Here is a 22,466-nt window from a genome sequence, read left to right on the forward strand (position 1 = left end):
GTGCTGAGCTGTGTGGATGAGGGGGATTCCAGGCAGGATCTCCTGCACCCAAATGATGCTATGCTTAGTCCCAACTTTCTCACAAGTCATCCTGCCACCAGCCTGCCCTGCACTGTTCAACACCGTTAAAACCTCCCAGACAGCAGAATGTCCATAGAATCATAGGATATCCCACAATGGAATAGATCCATAAGGATCATGGAATCCAACATCGGCTCCACAAAGGACCATCCAAATCCAAACCCAATGTCTGAGAGCATTGTCCCAACACTCCCTGAACTCCAGCAGCTTGTGGCTGTGCCCACTGCCCTGTGCAAGCTGTTCCATGCTCACAGCCCTCTGATGCAGACCCTTTCCCTGACCCCCAGCTACCCAAAAGCCCAAAAGCTGCTAGGAAGGAAGAATCCAGGGCCAGCAACCCCATGGATATTAGTCTCCAAAGCAAAGAAAGGAATGTGGGGCTGAGTGTACAAATGCATAGCTGCAGGCACATTTCTCCTGGTCCTTCACCTGCACCTGTCAATTATTACTCAGATTGGGCCACTTGTGACCTCCAGGAGTGGGGCAGCACAAGGTGAAATGGAGCCATGCCCATGTATCAGCTCCAGGCTACACTGGAGCCCTCACCCCCAAATCCCCAGGGACTTCACCCCACACAGGGCAGGACCAGGTTCCAGGTTGGTTCTCCCTCTGCTGCCCCATCAATCCCAGCTGCCTGAGCCTTTCATCTCACCCCCAGCACAGAGCCAGCCTCTCCACTCCCATCCTAGAGGAAATATTAACCTGGAGCTCCTATTAATCTGGAGCTTGTCCAGCATTTCTCCTCCTCTTTCTCATTCCTTCTAACTGCACGTGTCATAGCGAAAGTGAAACACAACTGAGGTGAAGCTGCTAGAGGTGCTGGGCAGGAGGGTCCTGACTCTCCTTCCACTTCCATCTGTGCTTTTCCAGAAGACAGAGGAGGATGGCAGGAGGCCCCATGCATGCAACAGCCCCTCAGCCAGTGCATGTGCTGCTGTGAGCAAGCAAGGAGACCCGTCCCAATGCCTGCACTGCCAGCAGCCTGACTACCACCACCACCACACCTCTCCATTCTCCTGCATGAAGCTGCTCTCCATTCTCCTGGACCACAGCTGGATTATCTCAGCAGACAGGATCAGTGCCAGGGTGCGTATCCCTCCTTCCCCTTGCCTGTGGGTTTCTCCTGCCATGTCTCCCTGCTCCACACCACCATAGCCAGCCTACCAGGCAGGTTTTGAGCCTTTGGTCCCCTGCCTGCTGACCCCCTGGGAATGGGATGCCCCCCTCTCTAACCCTGATGGTTATTTCCTCTGGGAAAGAGCAGGGCAGGGTCCAGGCCCTACTGTACTATGAGCTCAGCCCACCCATGGGACAATGCAGTACTTGCAGCTCATAACCTGTGAAATAACTGTACACAGGGGAGTGGGAATATAGCCAGGCTCAGATAGGGAAGGCTGAAATGTAATTGCAGCGTCCTAACACATGGCCATAACCATGTTTCAATCTCTGTCTCCTGTGAGCTGGACAGAACTGAGACAGGCCGGGATGACTTCAAAGAATTGCTGCTTCTAATGATTTAAACTGATTGCTAAGCTGCCTTGAGTTTGCTGTGGGGAAATGCACCATTGCCCATCCTCAGACCAGCAGCATCTCTGTGACTGGGTCACACTGGCTGGTGAGCTGGAAGCCAGGGAGAGTCAAGAAGGCTGCAGGGACCACTCACCATGGGCATTCAGCAGCAGCCAGATGGGGACTGAGCAGGGCAGGAGCAGCAGCGTGACCCGCAGTTGCCATGTCTGCATCAGAAAGTGAGAATACCTTGTTGACATTCAGCCTACATGGCTGGAAATGCACCTAGGGAGGTAAAAACATGCCTTGCTACCAGATAAAAATGATATGTTTAACAGGCTTTGGTATCCTTGACATCCAGCAATTCATTGGTGCTGGGCAACTAGCTGCCATTTGCCTGATTTAAGGAGTTAGGTAGAGCCTTCCAGTAGCACATGCACAAGGAGGTTAGAGAAACCATTTTAGTAATGTCAGGCTGAAACAACACTCTCTGTCCTTGGATTAGGCACAGAAAAAGGATGGACCAGATTTTGAATCCTTTGGAAACGCAGAATCCTCTCATCTCACTCTGTGTTTTCATTTACTTTAGTGATTACCAGCAACCTTTTTGGAAAGGCCTTCATTGAAAGACAAGATGAGTACAGATACTAAGGTACATCTAAGGAGATCAGCCTCAGAACCAGATCCTTCAACAAATGATGCAGAGAAGGAAAAGATGGAGGTTGCTTCAGAGCTGGGCAGCCCAACTTTGAATGATGAGAACACAGGATTTATTGAAAGAGGTATTAAAACAATGTTAAGCATCCGGAGATCAAAACGAAAGAATGAGAAAGAACAGGAAGGCACTGGCACCTGGAGAAGAAGACTGCTTTCTTTTCAATTCCCCAAGAGCTCTGATGAGAACAGAACTGAAATCCTTGATGGTTTGGAAGAGATTGTTGACAAAACAGAAACAGACCCCACTGAAGGAAAACCTCTTTCAGGTATGTAGTGAAATACATGCAACCTTCAAGCAATTTAACTTTCCAAGTCTTTGGCCCAACAGAGATGATAAGGAAACTAGCATCCCATTATGGGGCAGAGACAGCTGTCATACCTTGCACAAACTCATTGGTGCATTATCTGGCTCAGCCTGGGCAGGCCACCTGTCACTGGACAGGCTGCTCTGTGCTCTCCACTATCATAGTTTAACCATATTGATCACCTTCTTATGATCAACACATCTGTCTGACTGTTCACGTACCAGTGGATGCAGCACACATCATCTATATCAGTCACCAATCTGCCGAGCACAGTTTGGGATGTGTTTATATGACAGCATCTGAAAGTGCAGTGTGGGCTGTTCCTATTCCTTCTATTGCCTGCATTGCTCTTGCGGACAATTTCTGCTATGTATCTTTTGGGCTGCACTTGGCAGGTTACTGTGAAGCTTTGATAAATGGCCCCATTGAGTAAGGCTGTAAAATAAACAAATGGGTGATAGGCACATGTGGCTGACCATCAGAAATGCAATGACTCAACAACATTCACAGGTCCGAGAAGTTTCCACTGTTGCTGAACACTGAGTACTTCAGAAATAAGTGTTACTCTCATGTGCTTTGTCAGTGTTAGATAGATTGGTCCTAGACTTGTCTTAGCAAAAGTTCAGCACCCAGGCTTGATCCTTCCTCAGCCTAAATTTCTAGATAGAAATCCTTGGGGAACTGCATCAGATGTCACAGGGATCAGAAGGAAGGGCTGAAGTTCTGTCCCAACTGCAACATGCTCCACTGTGCCGTAAAGTTATTTCCTGCTCTGCACTGATAGGTTGTGACGTTGGCAAACTGGATCTAAGCCCAGCTCATAAGCTTTGCCAGGCTGTTTTCAGAAGGTCACAGAGGAGGAATTACAGGAGATCTTACCAGAAAGCATTCTCAACTCCTGCAGTACACAGCCTGAGGAGCTGCAGAAGTAAAACTAGGCTTGTGCCCAACAACTCACCACTGGCACTGACTAAAGCAGCTCTGTCTGAAACACATCCCATCCCGAGATAAATAGGGGAGGTGGTGAAGAATCCACCACGTGCACCATCAAGCTGCACAATGGTTAATTGTCTTTCAGTTGTCTTCCTCCAGCTACCAGCTGGCTGATCTTGTATTCCTGAATTAAAGATCCATTTAGCACCCAGTATCACCTCCCTGAATAATTATCCTTGATAATGATTAAATGGTGTTTTCTCACTTTGCTAAACAGAACAGAATGTCTTCCTTTAGTCTCTCGCTGCAGGATCTTGTGCAAACATAGGTTTTATATTAATTTTTCTAGATGAGAGTAAGTTAATTGGCACAATCTTCCACCCTTCTGAGCCCAGAAGTAGCTGTAGCTACTTACAGGCACTCCTCCAGTTTCTGTGTGTTATATGCTGCATCATTAGTTTGGTTATTTAGTGTATTCCTGTCTCCATAAAGCTACTTCCACACTGCACATGTTATTTGGTGCATTTGTTATAAAATCTGTGTGCAGAAGAACCATGGGGCATAAATTACGAGTTATGGGCCAGTCCTTCATCTCTTCTTTGAGTGCTTTCTAATTTTTCCCTATCACTTCATATATGTACACAGCAGAAGCAGTAGCCACTCATGTCTAAATAACACCTTTTCCTTCTTGCTCTTTAAAATTCACCCTGTGCCCAGCAACTGCTCCTGTTCAGAGCACCTGTTATGATGCTGGATGTGGTGAGAACTTCTCATGGCATCTCAGCAGTGCTCTTGGATTTCCACAGCCCACAGCAAAAAACCTCGCATTAGTGGCAAATAGGCTGCGGTTCTTACTCAAGCTCAGTTTGGAGCAAGAAGTGGGAAAATCAGTAGACCTCAGGCAGTGTGATGGTAGCAGTATTTGATGCTTTCCCTACTTATAGCAAGGAGGTGTGGAAAACCCAGACAAGGCCTGAAATCTAGGAGAAATCACCTGCATCATTTTGGGATGCCCCTCCCAATGTACACACCTCCCCAAGCTGCAGGGCCAGCAGTGCTGGGAAATCACATGTTACTGGTGAGAGGCAATGCCTGGCACCTGACTGTACCTACATTGAATGACCAGGTCACTGGAACCTGCAGGGCTCCAGGAGTGTGAGCTCCACATACCAAACGTACTTTGTTGTTTTTTTTCCATTTCCTTCTCAATGTCTGGAGTGGATGAGGGGCATTTTTCAGAGGCTGTTTGCTGTGTTAGGCACAGGACAGCCAGCACTAAAGAGATTTTCTTTAACCTTTGCCAACATATCTGGTATAGCTATTGATAGTGCCCCAGTGATGGCTGGTAAAAAAGAGAGGTTTTTAAAATTAATAGAAGATGATCCAACTACCATTGGCAGCTCATGTTTCATAAAATATCACTGCATCAGACATCAAGAAAATTTAGAAGTGAAAGCTTTAACAAGGGATCACAGAATCACAGAACTGCAGGGGTTGGAAGGGACCTCAAGAGCTCATCGAGGCCAACCCCTCTGCTAAAGCAGGTTCACTACAATAGGCTGCATAAGTAGTTGTCCAGGTGAGTCTTAAATATCTCCATAGAAGACTCCATAACCTCTCTGGGCAACCTGTTCCAGTGTTCTCTCACCCTTACCATAAATAAGTTCTTCTGTATGTTAGTACTGAACACCCTGCATTCAAGTTTTAGGATAATGTGATGCAAATTGTCATCAAAGCTGTGGATTTCATCAAGTCCAAAGGACTGAATCATCACCAATTCTAAGAGACCCTTAAAAGTATGGATGCTGATTATTGGGGTCATCATTTACTTTTGTGAAGGAAGGTGGCTATGTTAGAGTAAAATGCTAAAAAGACTTTATGATTGCCGAAGTGAAATCGAATCCTTTATGGAATCAAAAGGAAGATTTGTGCCAGAACATGAAGATTACAAATGACTCACTAATTTCTGGTGGATTTGACCACTCATTTAAATCAGTTCAATGTGCATCTTCAAGGTGAAAATCAACTTATCCATCCTATGTTTGAAGCCATAACAGCATTTGAAATATAACTTACATTATGGCAAGCTCAAGTTATGACAAATAATTTCAGTCATTTTGATACACTGGCTAACCACAGTCCTGTGAACAGTGAAAAATATGCAGCCATGTTTTCTGTTTGTATAAAGGAGTCTGCGAATAAGTTTCAAGATTTCCCCCAAAAATCATCATTTTTTGGTATACTTGGGATTCCATTTTCTGTCATCATAAATACATTGCCTGTAAATTTTCAAATTGATGCATTAGTTTCACAAAAAACAAGGTTGAACTTCTCACTAGTTTTATGTTTATGTGACACAAGACAATTCTTCTTCACTCAGTGCAGCCCAGGCAAGCCAAAACGCTGGACATGAAAAGCTCAGCCCTCAGAAATGCATGAGCCAGTTTAGCCATGATGGCAGTTAGGGATATCTCTGTTCTTTACTATGAGAGTGGTGAGGTCCTGAAACAGGCTGCCCAGAGAGGTGGTGGATGCCCAGTCCCTGGAGGTGTTCAGGGCCAGGTTGGATGGGGCCCTGTGCAGCCTGGTTTAGTACTAAATGTGGAAGTTGGTGGCCCTGCTTATGGCAGGGCGGTTGGAGATTCATTATCCTTGAGGTCCCTTCCAACCCAGACCATTCTGAGATTCTGTGATGCTGTGATTCAGGAAAGCTTATATATTGTGGAAGACACAAAGAAGTCAGGACAGGAGGGAGCCCTGGTTTAGCCCAAGGTTACATCTTAACTGGAACGTTCCCAAAATATCAGGATCATCCCCCAGGCCAGAGTATTGATATTGTGGGAAAGAAGAGCGTCTCTGCTAACAGGAATCCTGCTGGGAGTGTATATCAAGAACTGTTCCTGCTGACAGTCCCACTTCAGCTTCAAATTAGCAGAGCCAGAGGCAGTCTTATGCAGTATGAGATCCCAGTGCAGCCTTGTTAGCCGCTGCTTGAGGTTCACCTGCAGGGCTACCATCAGTTTTTCTGGTATTTCCTGTGTATGAAACCAGTTTAACGATATGGTTCTGACTGTGCAATAAGTGGCTGCTCAGAACAGTCCTGCACATCTTTCTGTGGCATATCTTGTCTTTCTACTGGCCTGTCCATTATCTAACACCTGCTTTGCCCCAACCTCTTTCCCCTCTTCTTTCTGCAGTAATGGAAATCAATGAACTTATTCAGAGAAAGCAACTTCTGGAAGCATTTGCAAGCATCAAGTACATGGAAGATGAGATGATAGCAGAACGGGATGCAGACAAATACAAGGATAACCCCCAGGAGTTTTTGAGGAAAACCAAGGATGTGGATTTACTTTACAGTTCTATCACGAGCATGATCCGGTCCATTGTGGTAGGAACACTGGAGAACCACACAGTGGAGGAGTCCACACTGACCTCCCTGGTGACATTAATTGCCCGTGAAGAGGCAGCTCATCCTAATACAGGCAGTGCTCCTGATCCTGGGTCAGACTTGCTTGGGGCACCCAGAAAGTGGAGGGAGGTATGGAGGGAAGCTGTTAAAGAGGGCACTAGAAAGAGAGTTCTGGGCATACCCCTGGCATCAAAGGAAGAAGAGAAAGCCTGGCTTGATCTCCACTTAAATTTTCTCCAGAAATGCCTGCTCACAGACTTACTGAAAATCAAGTCATCGGTTAAAAAGTGCTATCCAGAGGAGTACCGGGTGTGTGAAGTGTATGTGGAGGCTTTTCACAATGCCATCGCTTCACACTTGCAGGATCTCTCCCAGAGGCCACTGGAGTTCAATGAGCTCTACTCCTTGCTTGACTGGGTGGCCAACACCTACCACAGGTAAGCTGCTGCTTTCACCACACATCTCAGCCTCCTTCCAGAGGGACAAGCTGTCAGGAAGCTTCAAAACACAGAGTTATTTATGGTTTCCTAAGCAAGCAGAGATATAATTGCTTATTTAGTAGAGACAACTAACTAGTCTACTAATAGATGGGCACAAAGGTTTGAGTATAAAACACTCACTGTTTCTCACACGTCTCAGTTCCTCCTCCTTCTCCAAACTACTGTTCTCGTACATCAGGAAGCTCCCCCTTCAAGAGCTGCCTTACAGCTCTGATAAACCTCCTCACTTTCTGGAAATGTTTTGCCAGGTCCAGCAGCTGCTCAGTGACTTTTCCAGGCACAGGAAAGGACCCGTGGGGGAACTCTGCCTTCTTCCTGTTTAATTAAAATCGTCATGCATTTGGAAATAATCCTTATTACCCCTATGCTCAGGGGTCCTAGCCAGATTGAGGAGTTGCCAAGATACGGCTATGAGGAGTTAGACACATTAAAACAAACTGTAGAATCATTTGAGATGGAAGGGACCCTTAAAGGTCATCTAGTTCAACTCCACTGCAATTAACGGGGACACCTACAGCTCAGTCAGGTGCTCACAGCCCCATCCAGCCTGACCTTGAATGTCTCCAAGGCTGTGGCTCAGGTGTCTCGGGTTGGTTGGGTGAGATGTCCATGATTTTAGGACCTCTAAGAGCTTTCTATAATTCAGCAGTGCCTAAAATATGCTGAGAGCATTGTTTCTGTTGAGGTGAGCCTGATGACATGCGTGCAACCCTTTCAGCAGCACGGCATTGGATGATCAACTCTTTGGACAGGAATGCTGTGGGAATAATGCTTGCAGGAGTTGTGGGAAGAAGTGGGTGTCGGCACCCCAGTGCAGTTTCCTCACCATATTTGTCTAACTTGATGTAAAAAACATACTGGGAGCTTGCAGCTATTTAGAGCACTGCTTGCAATCATTTTGTTGTGTTGGATGGTTTCCATTTCACTTTCTCATTCTAAAAGAACTTCATCCTCTTTTGGACTCATCCCAAATTAGGAGGAATTACCTGGCCCAAGCTCATTATTACTGCTACAGCTCAAGCAAATGAAAAAAGGAGAAAAAAAATGGGGGGGAATATGCTTCTTCAGTGCATATTTGAACCAACCTTCTTGGTCATTGCAGAAAGTTATTGCTTATTTCCATTGTGCCCTTGTGAAGGAGCAGCAGATTCCTGCAGCAGCTGGGCCAGTGTCATGGTTTCATGATCAGTATTCCACATCATTGTATCATGCAGTGCACCGGGAATTAAGGAGTGCCAGTGCCCCAGTGTACTGGGCACTATGTGACCACAGGAATATTGACTCCAGTTTGCTATCAGTAGGCTGAGATTTTTCTGCTGAGCAGTCACTCTGCAGTGGTTTGACCTTGTACAGTACAGTTCTCGTTTGCCTTGGATCCAAACCCAGCTCTGTGGTTTGGCTACAGGAACCCCTTTTTTGTAGTCAAGCAAGTGCACAGGCAGCATACAGAATAATGCCTTTGCATCTTTCTTCCTTGCTAACAGGTGGTTGCTTGCAATTTATGCCTGGCATTAATCAAGTTGAATGATAATGAATATTTTCCCCTTCTTCTCCGCAGTCATCACAGTGAAAGATGCAGTGTGGTCTGCTGGCAGATCACAGGGGCAGCACGCTCAGTTGCACAGGCTAATAACAGGTTTCTTGCCATGCAGAGTGGAAAGCAGGCACTGCCTCCCTTCCCCTGCCCCAGCTGCCCTGCGTCCTCAGCACTGCAGAGGGAACTGACCAGAGGAGACACGTGTCACCTGTCTCACTTGGCACTCAGCTGCTGCAGATCAGTGTCCACCCACTGCCACCGTGTGCAGAGGACATGCAGTGCTGGGACTGCCTGTATTGCAGGCACGTGTGGGCTTCCCAGAGGCTGTCCCTCACAGCCAGCCCTGCTCTGCCATCTCCCTTTCCTATGTGTAACCCACAGTGAATAGGAACTGGCTGATGTTTGCCATGGTGTGGCACCAGCGAGGGACATCAGCACTCAGCACACTGCTGCAAGAACTGCCCTGAAAGGCATTTCATAGAATCAGCTTCATAAGCCGTAAAGGACCATAAGCAAATGAATCAGCTTCACGTTGTTTATTTTAAAACGTAAATTCTCATAGTACTTTTCATGTCCAAACAACTCAGAAGTCTCGTGATCTCTAAGGTGGGCTGCAACTTTAGATCATTTTGATTTTGAATAATTAAGATTTTCAATAGCAAGGAAAGATTTTCTCATTAAAGCTTGAAAACAAGTATCACAATTTAAGCTTTAAGTATATTTCTCACAGCTCAATAATTACGCAGCTCATGCCACATGAATATTCCATTGGTTTACTCATGCTCCAAAGCAGCATAATTTGTTCCTTTGAATCTTTCCAGTGAACTGTGTCTTGGTCACTCAGATCTCAAACCAGAAGTTCAGACAGGAAATCTGTCCCTGCTGCTAACAACAGCGGACTGGGATAGACTGAATGATGATTACATCTCTTCTGTAAAGGTAAGGTCCTTTCCTTTGTCTCCACCTGTCTCTTGGGTGGGAATGGGGACTCTGGCCTCCAGGCAGAAGTTTCTCATTGCTATATCATTACAGAATCATAGAATCATTTGAGTCGGAAAGGACCCCTAAAGGTCATCCAGTCCAACTCCCCTGCAGTAAACAGGGACACCTATAGCTCCGTCATGAGCCCCATCAGGCCTGACCTTGGCTGTCTGCAGGGACAGGGCATCTATCACCTCTCTGAGCAACCTATTCCAGAGTTCCACCACCCTTACTGTAGAAAATTTCTTCCTTATATTCAGTCTAAATCTCCCCTCTTTTAGTCTGAAATAATTTCCCCTAGTTCTATCGCAGCAGACCCTGCTAAAGAGTCTGTCCCCTTCTTTCTTACAACCCCCATTTATGATGTACCATGGTGTTGAGTTCTCTCGGCACCACTTGAGAACAACCCTTTAGTCAACAGCAAAAGTGCCAAAGTGCCCTCAGTAATGCTAGGGCCAAAACAGGCCACTTAAATCCAGGCCTGGACCTGGATAATGACAGGTGTAGACCCACCATGACGGTACCAGGCCCACAAAGTATGGCAGGGGCACACTGCTGTGCTGCGTTGCAGGAACGGCATTGCAAAGTTAAACATGTCAGCTGCTAGCTTTAGAGTGTGTGAGCTCCTCCAGCATGGCTGAATGATGCTGAACCATATGCAACTTCGGGCATGCCCCCAGCAGAGGACTTCTCTGTGATTCAGCTCCTTGTAAGAAGGCCCCATGGCAGACATCCCTCTGCCATCCTTTTGTATTACTTTTTGGTCGACTCAGACATTTTCTTTTCTTACAAACCATTTCTGAGATAGGTTTCACTTAAGAATTTTCTCAAGGTGAGCTCAAGGTGCCAACTGAATAAAATCAGTTTTGCTCTGTTGTTTCAGTGACGACCCTTTTGTTTCACCAGCAACAAGGCTGATTTATCAGCCAGGACCGAGCACTTACGCAAGTGCAGTGAGCCAGAAAGGACTGGTCTGATCCTTCAGTCTGACCTTGTGCCTAACATGTGCTGGAGGACTTTGCACTGAGCAGTAAAGCAGCTGACTGAGCTACCACGAGGGCAGGCAGTTGGGACTTTTTCCAAGCAAACACTGCAGCCTAAGTAAATGATCTGGAGGTTTAAATACCTTTCCTGCAAAGGAATAGCGTAAATCTTCCTGCCAGGGGCATCACTGCATCTCAGTTTGGGAATTCATTATTGTGGGCATCTTCAGGTTTTTCCTGAGATCCTGTGTAGACTGAAATGTTCTGGACCAAGACATGCTTATCTTTGCACACAGCTCAAGGATAGCTCACGTATGCTGATAAGTAAAACATCATATGGCAGCTCTGTGCTAGGAGCCCTCATTTGCCTCCTGCAAAGCAGCCACTGAGGGGAGCCAAAGGGAGGGAGGGATGTGCCCTGGGGAGTGCAGGGCTTGAGAATTGTGCCATGTTGGTCCCTTCTATTGCTACTGCCATGGTGGGACAAGCCTCAGCCCCGCCTACCCCCATGTACCCACCAGCTGCTTCACCCATACTTAACTTTATCTTCTAATATGCATTCTTCCTTCCCACATTTGCCATTTAGGGTAAAATCAAGAGCTATTTTGGAAAAATCCTGACGCTGGAAGTGACGGAAAAGTGGGAGAAGGAAGATCCCCCAGAAGTGAAGGATAACCTGTACCAGTCCTCAGTTTCCTTTGACATTCAGACGGTACTTAATGAGCATGGGCACAGCACGGGGTGCATGGTGGTGCCTCCCGGTGCTGCCATAATGGATGTGAGTCACACACTCACAGAATACATTAGAGAAGAAAATGCCATTTATTACAACTTCTAGCTCTGCCACTTGCCTTCTAGCTGCAAATTAAACCTGCTGTCAATTGTGTCAGCAACATAATAGGCAACTGATTTTAAAGTCCTTAAATCTCTTTGATTAGGAAAAAGAAAGAAGGGGAAAAGAAAGGCAAAAAGAAAAGGGTTGTTAGAAAAACCCCGGTACTGAAAGAGCAACTTTGTCCCAGGGCTGCCACATGGCTTTGTAGGCAGGGACAGCCACTTCAATTTAAACAGCATGAAAAAGAAAAACAAAAGCTCATGCTAGCTCCAGGGCCCGTAGGGTAATGAATCCAGGAGGGGTTTAGATTAATTTCCCTCATTTTAGATAGGGTTTAGTCATTTCAATTAAATAATAATACTTAAAAAAAAGACAGAGAGAGAGAAAGAAAGAAAGAAAATCAAAGAGTTGGCTGCTACCGTGACTCATTTCCATGGAGTACTATTGCATGTTCGTTGATCACCAGGAAGGCAGATCTGAGTTGGATCAGCAGATGGGTGGGATGCAGCTGAACTCTGTTGAGGCAGGCAAAGCCAATGCAATAGGAATCAGTGAAGGCTGGAACAGAGGAGGGGGGCATGGCTTAGCTCCCCGAGTGTTGTCTTGTGTTTTGTCTGTCCCATTCATTGGAGCTTTTCCTTGCTGTTTTTAGATCATCGGGGAGCACATGAAGTTATCTGAAGCCATCAGTAAAAAGCTGAAAAGAAAAACTCTTGAGCTGTGCCTGGCTGAGCTGCATGAATTCATACCAAGGTCATACCTGCTCTGGGCAGTGCATTCCTTTCAAATTAGTTTGTAAAAGCCAAGGGAAAAAGTTCATGCACTGAGCTGAATGCTGGCTTGGAGCAAACATAGGTCTGCACTTGGGAGCCTGACAATGAGCAAGCTACAAACAACTTGGGGGGTGTCATAAATAGAGCTCGGTGGGACTCTTTTAAGTCCCCAAATTTGAGGCCGATGCTCCAGCAAAGAGCCTGGAAAAGGATTGTAGTTCCATCCACTCAGGACCTTTGCTGGACGCAGGTCACTGGCAGCAGCAGCTACCAGCAAGTAGCATCTAAAGAATCCCAGCCCCAAAGGCTGCTTGCCCCAAATATTCAATTCCCTAATAATCCCTGAGATGAGGAAGCTCCTGCCAAGAGGGTTATTGACTAAATGAAGACATAGGTTGCTCAGAGAAGCTGTGGGCTCTCCTTCTTGGAGATCATCAGATCCATCCTCCGTGCTGGGAGGGCCGCATTTCGAAGAGGCCATAGATACTCACCAGAGTGGGAAAGAAAGGACGTTCAGCATGAATCAACTCCGAGCGAGACTAAAAATAATTGTGCATTAACCTTTAGAGTTTCACACCTCTGGCAGGCGCTGAGTGGGTAGTTTGCTAATAGACGCTTTGCTGAAGTGCATGTGGGGGAGAGCAAGCACTGCCTGCTTAGATCGTGAACTCGGGGCATGGCAGGTGTTCAGATTATGCTAAAGGCAATGCTTTCTCTTTTAAACTCTCATATCCCAACTTGCTTCTGATATCTTGAGTGAGCAGAGCAGTTCAAACCAGCTATTTGAGTCTGCCTGGTTGTATAGAAGAAATGCAGTACTTATTGATGTAAAGTGCAAGCCAGGGCAGCAAAGGCTCCCAGATGAAAGGCTCACTGAAACTTACGCTTTTTCTTAAACAGACACAAGGAGCAAGTGTTCAGGCTGCTCCACGCAGCTTGCTTTGGGCTGCCAAAGGAATGGAGCCTGTGCAAGCCCATGCAAAATTGCCCTGACCTGCAGCCTCCTGCACTGTGGGGTCCTGGGTGTCAGAGCCCAGGAACTGGGTTCCCAGCACTGATATGCTGCCTTGTTCAGCTTCAGCTTCTGTTGTAAAACATGCTTAAGAGGGTACAACCCTCACTGACATCCTACATGCAATGTGAGCTGCTCTCTCTGTTCCCATTACCAACAGCATCCCCTGCGTTTCTCCTGCAGGTTCAGGAAGGAGTTCCTGGAGTGGAACACAGTCCATGACAGCCCCATGTTTGCACCCTACTTTGCTGCCTACATCAACAGCTTCCACGACCTCTTGTAAGTCTTCGTCTCCTCTCCACGTAGGGATGGGGAGGGGAGGGGCGGGATGGAGAGGAAGAACCAAGCAGTGTCAGGATGGGGTCAGCCAAAAAGGATGCCCAAGGGGCACGGCAGGACAGGCTGGAGATGCAGGGATGCATTGGATTTGGGGAAGCTGTGCTGGGGTGCCCTAGGCTAATGCCCTCCTCCAGCCTGGGCACGGAAGCTGGGAACTCTGCCTCTCGTCCGCTGTCCACCTCACGGGGGGGATGTTCGCTAAGAGATGCGGATGCAAAGTCAGCTCACTTGGGCAGAAGGCTGGAGAGAGAAGCAGGAATGAATCTGGCGCTTGATTGTTAGACTCATTTTCAGCCTGCCATTCTAGCCTAGGGAAAGATTGCTTAAAACATATATTTTACTCTTAAGATTAGTAACACAAACCCAACCTGACGGCTAACTTCGGCGCTAGGCTGGAGGAAATCGTGCGAAAGCACAGCATGCAAACAAGCCGACAGTATCGCCGGGCGGGCTCTAGGTGGCACGGCGTCCCCAGCGATGCTCTCCTCTGCCGGTCCCCGTTCTCTCCAGTTCCCCCGCTTGGCAGGAAGAGAAGCCGGCAAGAAGCACGACCTTGGCAGGAGCTGGCAGTTGTTGGGATGCATGTGTCCCGACATCAGAACCTGGGATTCCAAAACTCATCTGCTGGGTGCCCAGTGATGGGGCTCCTATTCCTCCCATTTGGGTTGTTTTGCTGTGAAATCCCTGTCTGGGCAGTCACATAGAAACAACCTGGTGTACTCTGAGACCCAGAAGCGAACATGGCACATCCAGGGTGTGCATGGGATCACAAGTATTTTGGTGGTGCCACCTTGGTTCCCATGGCCCAGAAAGCCAACCATATCCTGGACCCAAACCATTCTATGATTCCACGATTCTATGAGGTGTATTGCAACAAAGCAATGACAGAGAGAGAACAAAGGCAAGGAGCTTACAATGCCCCCAAAGCCTACACGTATTTCATTAACCTCTCAGAACTCCTATCTTCTTCCTCGTGAGACATTACGTAGCCTTCCAAAATTACACACTTTCCCTCAAAACCTCCACAGATTTCCACCTCTGTAGTTTACTGCCCCAGTTCACTGTATGGAGAAAGTCAGTATGGCCCTAATAGGAAGGCTAACAGCTTTTCCTACCATAGCTCCTTGGTGCTCTCTCAAGTATCTGGATATCATTTCACTTAAGTGAAAAAGTAACAGGCTTGAGTAATTGTTCTGCGTGTTTGAACTGTTATACCTGATGAGGAAATAGGTGTTTTTTAAAGTACAGTTACTCATTTGTGATTAAATTGGATTGTGCAAAACAATTCAGTATTTTGACCCCTTAAGAGTTTCCAAGAGGAAGTACTGGAGTTAGAGAGGTTGATAAAATGCCCAAGATACCGATCTGGCTGAAATTCTTAGTTAGTTTATACCTAAACACTAACCCCCTGGTGTTGCTCTCTCTTCAGGTCAGGCTTAGAAACAGTGTTTAAAGTCAACACTGAAGAACTGCAAAAGATTTTGGCAGCTGTGACAGAGAACTTCAGAAATGTGTTTTTAGATAAATTAAGAACAAAAACACAGGTAAGTCTCAGCCACATAATTCCCTAAACATGAGTGGTATGGTCAGGACCAATGCAGAAGCTGAGCACCATTGCCCTTTACTTGACACATCACCAAACTCACATTAAGAGGCCTAAAAGGCACAATGCTGTGATGTAGATTGCGCTTTCTAGGTGCTTTCTTCTCTCAGCTGGTTGGGAGCCACTGGCTCCACCCGGAACAATGGGAGAAATGGGGAAAACAAGGCCCTTCGTGCCATTACTTTTCACTCATCCTAAATCGCTTTCTAAATTAATAAGCATAACTTTCAGAAACCAAGGCAGACACGCAACAAGAAGCCTCTGACCAAAGCCAAGACTGCCAAGGGGACTTTCCAGTGATTACAGCATTTGTTTCAGAGCCTTAGGGACAGGCAAGGAAGGAGCCAAGCCAAGGCATTGAGCAAGAGAGATGAAATGCCGTGAGAACTGAGAGCTGCTGTGGCACAGCATTTCTAAACAGTCCTTCAGCAGGCTGGGAGCACAGTGGGGTGGAAATAATTGGGAATGAGATGGCCAGCAGCACAGGCAGCAGACTGAAGACAGAGATCCTAAGTGCTAAGTAGAGAAAAGGACAATGAGAAGGGATTCTTTAGACTTGTCCCATACAGGAATCTCTTTTGGGTACCACCAGAATCCTCTAGCAGATATTTATATGTTTCAGCATATAGTCATATTAATTCCAGGGCAAAAAAAAGCCTTCTGGGCACATTTGGTCAGTGCACCTTGTACCCAGGACAGATGATGCCTACAGCATTACTGACCACAATGTGTTAAGTGCAGGATGCTCTCAGCACCATCCTTCCACAGCCACATCAGAGCTGTGAGCAGAAGGAAGATCCCAGTGGGACCTTGCAGAGATTCAGGGAGTGCAGACAGCCCCTACAGTCCATTGAGCAAGGGCCTGCTGTCATTCATTGTGGAAGCATAGCTGTGGCTCACTCCCCATGAAAAGCTGGGCAGATCACTAAGTTAATGGGAACAGTAGTGGGCAAGGAGATAGCCAGCAACAAGAAACCATCTGGGCTTTTGCTTGAAGCAATCTTTGAGCCTGAAATAAGAACACAGGATGAGTGTCCAGATTACAACCCAAAGCATTTCCCACTGGCTCGTGTCTAGTTAGGGAACCAACTATCCTGAATATTTCCAGTGATACTATTGAGTTGGTCTTTTTTCAGCCACTGCTCAAGAAAATCCTAACCAAGGACTGGATTTTGGCAATAGAGAAGCCAGACTCACTGGCAGTAGCAGTCTCACAGTTCTCAGAGCACCTGCAGCACACAAGGCAGCCCCTAGGAAAGGTATGTGACTGCTCCCACACCAGGTACTGTGATACTGTGGGGCACTGCTTTCTCTTGCAGGTTGTGGCCCAACCTGCAGCTTTCTTTTCAGCAGCAGGGGCTGTTTAGAGCCGTGGGCATTGCTGGAATAGGGGCGTCCAGCTGTCATCCAACATCCATGTGAGAATATGCAACATCCTTCCTTTCTGTGGGTTAAATGTGGGAATTGATTTCTTTAAAGAAGAATAAGATGCATGGTGAGCATCAGCACTGAACACTGTAACTGCATGAATCACAAACTTATATGTGAGCATTTCCTATACATCCTCAGCTGCAGTTAAAGATCCGTGGATTCCCCTACCCTCTCTCACTCAATGCCATGACCCTGCAAAGGAACCATGGAAAATATTCTATTTGTTTTTTCTTAAAACAGGAACTTCTATGCCATGTTCATAAGTATGTGGTAAGGGAGTATATTGTGCAGATCATCAGACCCAAGAAGAAAATGAATGGAGAGAAACGGCTGCAAGTGAGAGAAAGGATAAACCAGGAAGCCAAAATCCTTAATAATGCTCTCATTGATCATGTACGTCAGCTCCCTCGTGGCATCCCCTGGCTGCCCCATTCCCAATGTCCTTACTTGGCCCCTGGGAACCAATATTGGAGGCTCTCAGGGAAGGGAAGCTTGTTAAAGTGATTTAAACAGAACAAACAAGGTGTTCAGTGCAGGTTAACAGTGTGGATTTCTATCCTAGAGGTTACTCTGAGTGTAGCTCTAAACTTCTCAGAGTGGTTCTCATGCTGTAGGACCATACTCACCCTGTGGCACATTGTTTATGTTCTACTGGGCCATGGGTTGCTACTTATCTCTGAAGGATCCCTGCCTTGGGTACAGCTTATGGAAGTGATACCAGTGGGAGTCCATTCCAGCAGAGCTTGCATATGGAATGTGACAGGGAGAAGGAATCTGGATAGAATGGGATGGGATGGGATGGGATGGGATGGGATGGGATGGGATGGGATGGGATGGGATGGGATGGGATGGGATGGGATGGGATGGGATGGGATGGGATGGGTAGGATAGGATGGGATGGGATGGGATAGAGTATGGAAGGGGAGGGAAGGGGAGGGGATAACAGAATGGAATAAGAGTAGTTTATGTGTTTTGTGGCTAGCTAATATTGGCCTGAGATTTTCAGGAAAGCCAAAGTTCAACTCACTGGGTTCTGCAGAATGTCAGGTATGGGGGGTGCTAAATCCCACTGGGATTGTTCCCTGGCCAGGCAGGTTTCTCTCAGTGGTGACAAAGGCATTCCCACATGCATCCTGCTGCATCTTCTTGCTCATAGGGCTCTGACTCCAGTTGGCTCCTTCCCGCTATAAGTCACATCGCCAATATCATTGGGGAGAAGAGAAAAGACAGGATCAAGGAGTACGTCAAGGAGCTGACTCAGGATTACCCGGACATCAGGTAGGAGAAATGGCAGAAGCTGGAGTAATGCACAACAGTCGAGATCTGGGCTCCATCCCAACAACACCTTCTCACCCCATACTTCAGCCAAGCTCTTCAGCATCACTCCTCCTTACATGCCAAGCTGCCAGCAATCAGGGGGAATCCCTGGTTATTTTTCTTTCTGGTGGCTTCCTACTTTCCTTTTCCCCTGTTTGATGGATCTCATGATACACACAAGTAACCTCAAACACCTTTTCTATTTTATCACTCCAAATTTGTTGCACTGTAAAGCTCCAGGTTGCTTTTGGCAGCATTTGCACAGCTCGCCAATTTGCTGGCTCCAACTCTGAAGCAAATGGTTTGTCTCCTGCTCCCAGGACCAGGCCTCCAGTTGCCATAGACATTGATACAGTTCATCTGCAGTTTCTGAAAGGGGCTCAGCACAACCACTAAGTCTTGGAACAGATTTCAGATTCTTTCTTTTGTACTTTCCATTTGCTTTTCCAAAACAGCATCTGCAAAATTTAATACTACTGGAAAAGTAAACAATCTAACTTACCAGCTCTGTCCATGGATGGACAACTGCATATCAGAAACTATCTCTTCTTCTACAGTTTTTCCAGCAGCAGTTGAAATATGTCATATTAAGACATATCTTGAGCTTACCTGAGTTGGAAAATCCAGGACATGGATTTGAAAAAGGACATCTGTTCCTAAGTGATTTCCTTGATGAAGGCATCTGTTCCACAAAGAAATGCCTTAATGCCAGTATGCTGAACAGGAGGCAGTGCTCATTCTGGGAAGGATGGGAATGTAAATGAGAACTGATCAGAATTAGCTATTTGAAAACAATTTTCCATGCAGAAAAACCATTTGCAAGGCTGAGATTTGTGGTACTTTTTCATCATTAGCCCTAGACTCAAGCCAAGTTTTAAGATTTGTCCTCTTGGTTGACCTATTTCCTGGCATTCCATTATTGAGTAATATTTTTAACAATTAACTCTGGAAAACTAGGTGGAACCAGCCAGTCCTGCATGGTTTCCTGCTTGTGCCTTTGTTAATTCTTCCCCTGAGCTCTCAGAAAGGTATATACTGAGATTACTAGAACAGGGTAAGTTTCCAAGTTCAGTTTCCTAGCTGTAATCTAATTAATGCCTGTCAGCTTCCTAAATATTAGCACTTCCATTACTTAACTCAAAATAATCATTAAATAAAAGGTCTGCAGCCTCTTGGGAAAACTTGCAAAAGACGTCACGTGTGGGAGGAGACAGAAGGAATTCCCTTAAGCGTGAGCCCCTAAGCCAATACTCACTGGTACATCTGGCAGATGCAGACCCCATCCTGGTGGTCCTGCTTACACCACACTCAGTTCTCTAGCACGGCAAGGGCACACCTACCTGTCACCCTGCCATAACATGATGGTCACAGGCTTCTGGTACTGCTTGTTCCCTGCAGGAAGGAGCACATCATGGCCATCCTCGCAGTCCGAGGCCTGGGCTTCACCAGCAGAAGGATGATTTTGCAGCAAGGCTTTCACCACGCATTGGAGAGCCCTGACAGTGAGGATGGTAACACGCTCTTTGCTGAAATCGATGTGCCGGCAATCATCAGCTGCTTCTAAAGTACAACCAGCACAGAAGCCAGCAGCCTCCCTCCTCCTACGCTGCCTCTACAGCATAATCTAAAAGCTGCTACCTCTCCTCACTCCTCTGTAAAAACAACTTTTAACTGCTGTGGGAAAAGGGACCTGGGGGTGCAGAAACTGGAGGCAACAGATACACCAAGCACCTGACCTGCTGCAAGAGCCCCAGGACAGCAGCACCCACCCCATGCTCAACATATGGATTTTACTGCTGGAAGGCTCGTTTGATCCAAGGCTGAATCTCTCTTCTGTAAAGAGAACCGAAAGGACTTTAAGCAGAGCTATATTAAGGCTTGGACTGCATGGTGTATAATTACACAGCAGAATAGCAACAGCCTCCTTCACAGTTAGCGTCCCAGAGCAACCCCAGAGCAGAGCTTGGGCAGTGATGTGGCACTGCCAAAACCTTAATGTGTCCCTAGTGAACCAACTGAGTGAGCTGACATAATACAAGGTCAGGGGTGTTGTGCTCTGATACCATACACCTGACTGAGGGTGGCAGCCTGGGAGGGCAATCAAACACTCTGCTTCAGACACGTGGTGCACAGACTACTGCCCTCCAGGATGGACCCCACAGCCTTTGTCCCCCTTGTGTTCCAGCAGATTTTCTTCACTTGCTTGCCTTGCAAAACTCACACTGGACCCGAAGCCTGATCATTCCTTTACAACCTCCAAGTGTAGGCAGATGTGTCGTGATTGGATGTGCCATATGAAGTGAATCTGCAAGTCCTCCAGGCCAGCGGGAGAAGGGCCACACTTTAGCATGTTCAGATGTATTTTAACCTGGTTCAGTCTGATTGTTGTGTGAAACTTCATGCGAGTTAGACAGGAATGGGATGGGATCCGCCTCTGGCATGAACCAGCATCACCCCATTGAAGCTGCGGCTATTCATCCTCGATCTGTGAACCATCCCCTTTTCATTAGGACCATATTTTGCATTCCAATAAAACAGAAGAAAGATCTCCCAGGGCTTTTATTGTGAAACACGCTGCTCTTGTAGGAAAGTGCCAAGGAACTCAGTTTAACCCTGTTAACTTCCTCCGCCTGTTGCAGCCTGTCCTTTCCACCATGAGTCTTCTTCCTACCTCAGAGCACAGCTTTGTTCTCAGCCAGGGCAGACACAGCTCACTCCCACCCTGGGTGTGCCCAAGGAGCATAAGGCTTCCTTAAAAGTATCAAAGTAGACAGAATAGGCAAGCTCTGGCCCGGTTTAGCTTTGTGGGGGAGATCTGGCACATTTCACAGTGCCATGTGGAAGGTGACAGATATTTTTGTTTTGGAGCTCTTTGCTGTTTTGCAATTCAGTTTGTTTCTGGTTTGAGGTAAAAAGTAATGTTTTCAGTCCTCTGCATTGCAGACACCAGAACTGGCAGCTAGGGTGACCCATGGGCTGTGATTTATCATCTGAGACAGGCTTTGGGGTACTCAAGTTCTCCCCATCCCTGGACAAGCCCCCACTCTCAACCAGCCTCATCCAGGCTGGGAAAAGGCAGCTCCCAGCAAGTAAGGAGGGGATAAACTGAGACGAAACAGTGAAAATACAGGAGGCTGCTCCAAGCTAGGGGGTCTGAACCAATTCCCTGACATATTCCAGATGTTCTTTAATGCAGCAGAACTCCAATATTGAGCTCCCTGCAGAGCGATGCTTTTCAGTAGAGCTCTCCGTTGGGTTAATGCAATAAGGATATGGATTGAGAGCAGGATTTCAGTATCACAGCCATACTGTGCGCTGGGAAACATGACCTAACACCACCTAGCAAACATGAATGGGAAGAAAACATTATTATCTCAGGGGCGGGTGAAAAGTAAAGCTGTATTTGTTTGTAGCTTCACAACATTAGAAACTGTAGCACAGAGTGCACAGTAAATGTTTATCTTGTGTATTTTGCAAATTTCTCCAGGAAATCTTGTCACAGTGGGATTCACAGCCGCAAATCTGGTCACTTGGGTTCCCTGTGTGCTGGTGCAGTCACACGGTGAGCAATGGCAGGTAGAGCTGTGCTCTGCTTGGCGCTGCTCTGAGCTTTCATCTCTTTGAGACATTTTCAAGTAATGATGCTAAATGTGACATGAAAAACAACAGAATGACCCGCAGCATATCTAAACTATTTACTTTAGCAATTATAAGACATCAGTACTGACGTAAACAGCAACTTGTGGCAAAACTGGATTAAGTTTTAAGGAAGAATGGTGAGAAGTTGTGAAGAACTTCTTGTAGTCCTATGACCACAAAAAATGCGACTATTTGCCTGAGGGCACCAAACAAAAGTGGATTTTGACTCCTTGCATTAACCTTTGTCAGTCAGAGCAATTACCCCCTGACATGCTGCCAGTGTAGGACTGGATGTTTGTAAGTGTAAACTCATGTCAAGCCATTCATAGAATCATGAAGATTGGAAAGGAGCTCTAAGATCACCCAGTCTAAGCATCAACCCATGCTCACTGACCATGTCCCACATCTCCACAGTTCTTGAACACTTCTAGGGATGGTGACTCCCCCACCTCCCTGGGCAGCCTGTGCCACTGCTTGACCACTCTCTGAGAATAAATGTTGCCTAATATCCAACCTGGACCTCCCCTGGCTGAAACTAAGCCTATTATCTCTCATCCTA

General features: G+C 46.7%; 1 protein-coding gene and 1 long non-coding RNA gene across 2 annotated transcripts in view; one reads left to right on the plus strand and one right to left on the minus strand.

Annotated features, from left to right (window-relative positions):
- The window catches only part of LOC107315341 (uncharacterized), a 30,987-nt gene extending 11,241 nt beyond the window's left edge, over positions 1-19,746 (minus strand). Inside the window, exons 1-2 of the long non-coding RNA XR_014946140.1 lie at positions 19,609-19,746; positions 18,878-19,007 (exon numbers count right to left, since the gene is read on the minus strand). This is a non-coding gene — a long non-coding RNA (uncharacterized LOC107315341). The remainder of the gene's footprint in view (positions 1-18,877; positions 19,008-19,608) is intronic.
- On the plus strand, positions 872-20,816 carry EXOC3L4 (exocyst complex component 3 like 4). The gene is made up of 12 exons (XM_015865626.3): positions 872-1,167; positions 2,180-2,573; positions 6,743-7,394; positions 9,816-9,933; positions 11,545-11,670; positions 12,446-12,546; positions 13,762-13,857; positions 15,347-15,461; positions 16,657-16,779; positions 17,192-17,344; positions 18,108-18,229; positions 19,667-20,816. Exons 2-12 carry the CDS (start codon positions 2,225-2,227, stop codon positions 19,830-19,832), a joined length of 2,121 nt encoding a protein of 706 aa, XP_015721112.1. The 5' UTR covers positions 872-1,167; positions 2,180-2,224; the 3' UTR covers positions 19,833-20,816.
- Positions 20,817-22,466: the final 1,650 nt, after the last annotated feature.

The sequence above is a fragment of the Coturnix japonica genome, chromosome 5 (assembly GCF_054131305.1).
Source record: "Coturnix japonica strain WE chromosome 5, WE-NBRP24, whole genome shotgun sequence".
NCBI lineage: Eukaryota > Metazoa > Chordata > Aves > Galliformes > Phasianidae > Coturnix > Coturnix japonica.

Bases quoted from the DNA above. Each gene is read 5' to 3' on its own strand.
- EXOC3L4 (XM_015865626.3), top strand. From the start codon at position 2,225: ATGAGTACAGATACTAAGGTACATCTAAGGAGATCAGCCTCAGAACCA. The intron at 7,395-9,815 runs GTAAGCTGCTGC...GAATCTTTCCAG, and splicing joins GTGGCCAACACCTACCACAG to TGAACTGTGTCTTGGTCACT. The intron at 11,671-12,445 runs GTACTTAATGAG...TGCTGTTTTTAG, and splicing joins TTTCCTTTGACATTCAGACG to ATCATCGGGGAGCACATGAA.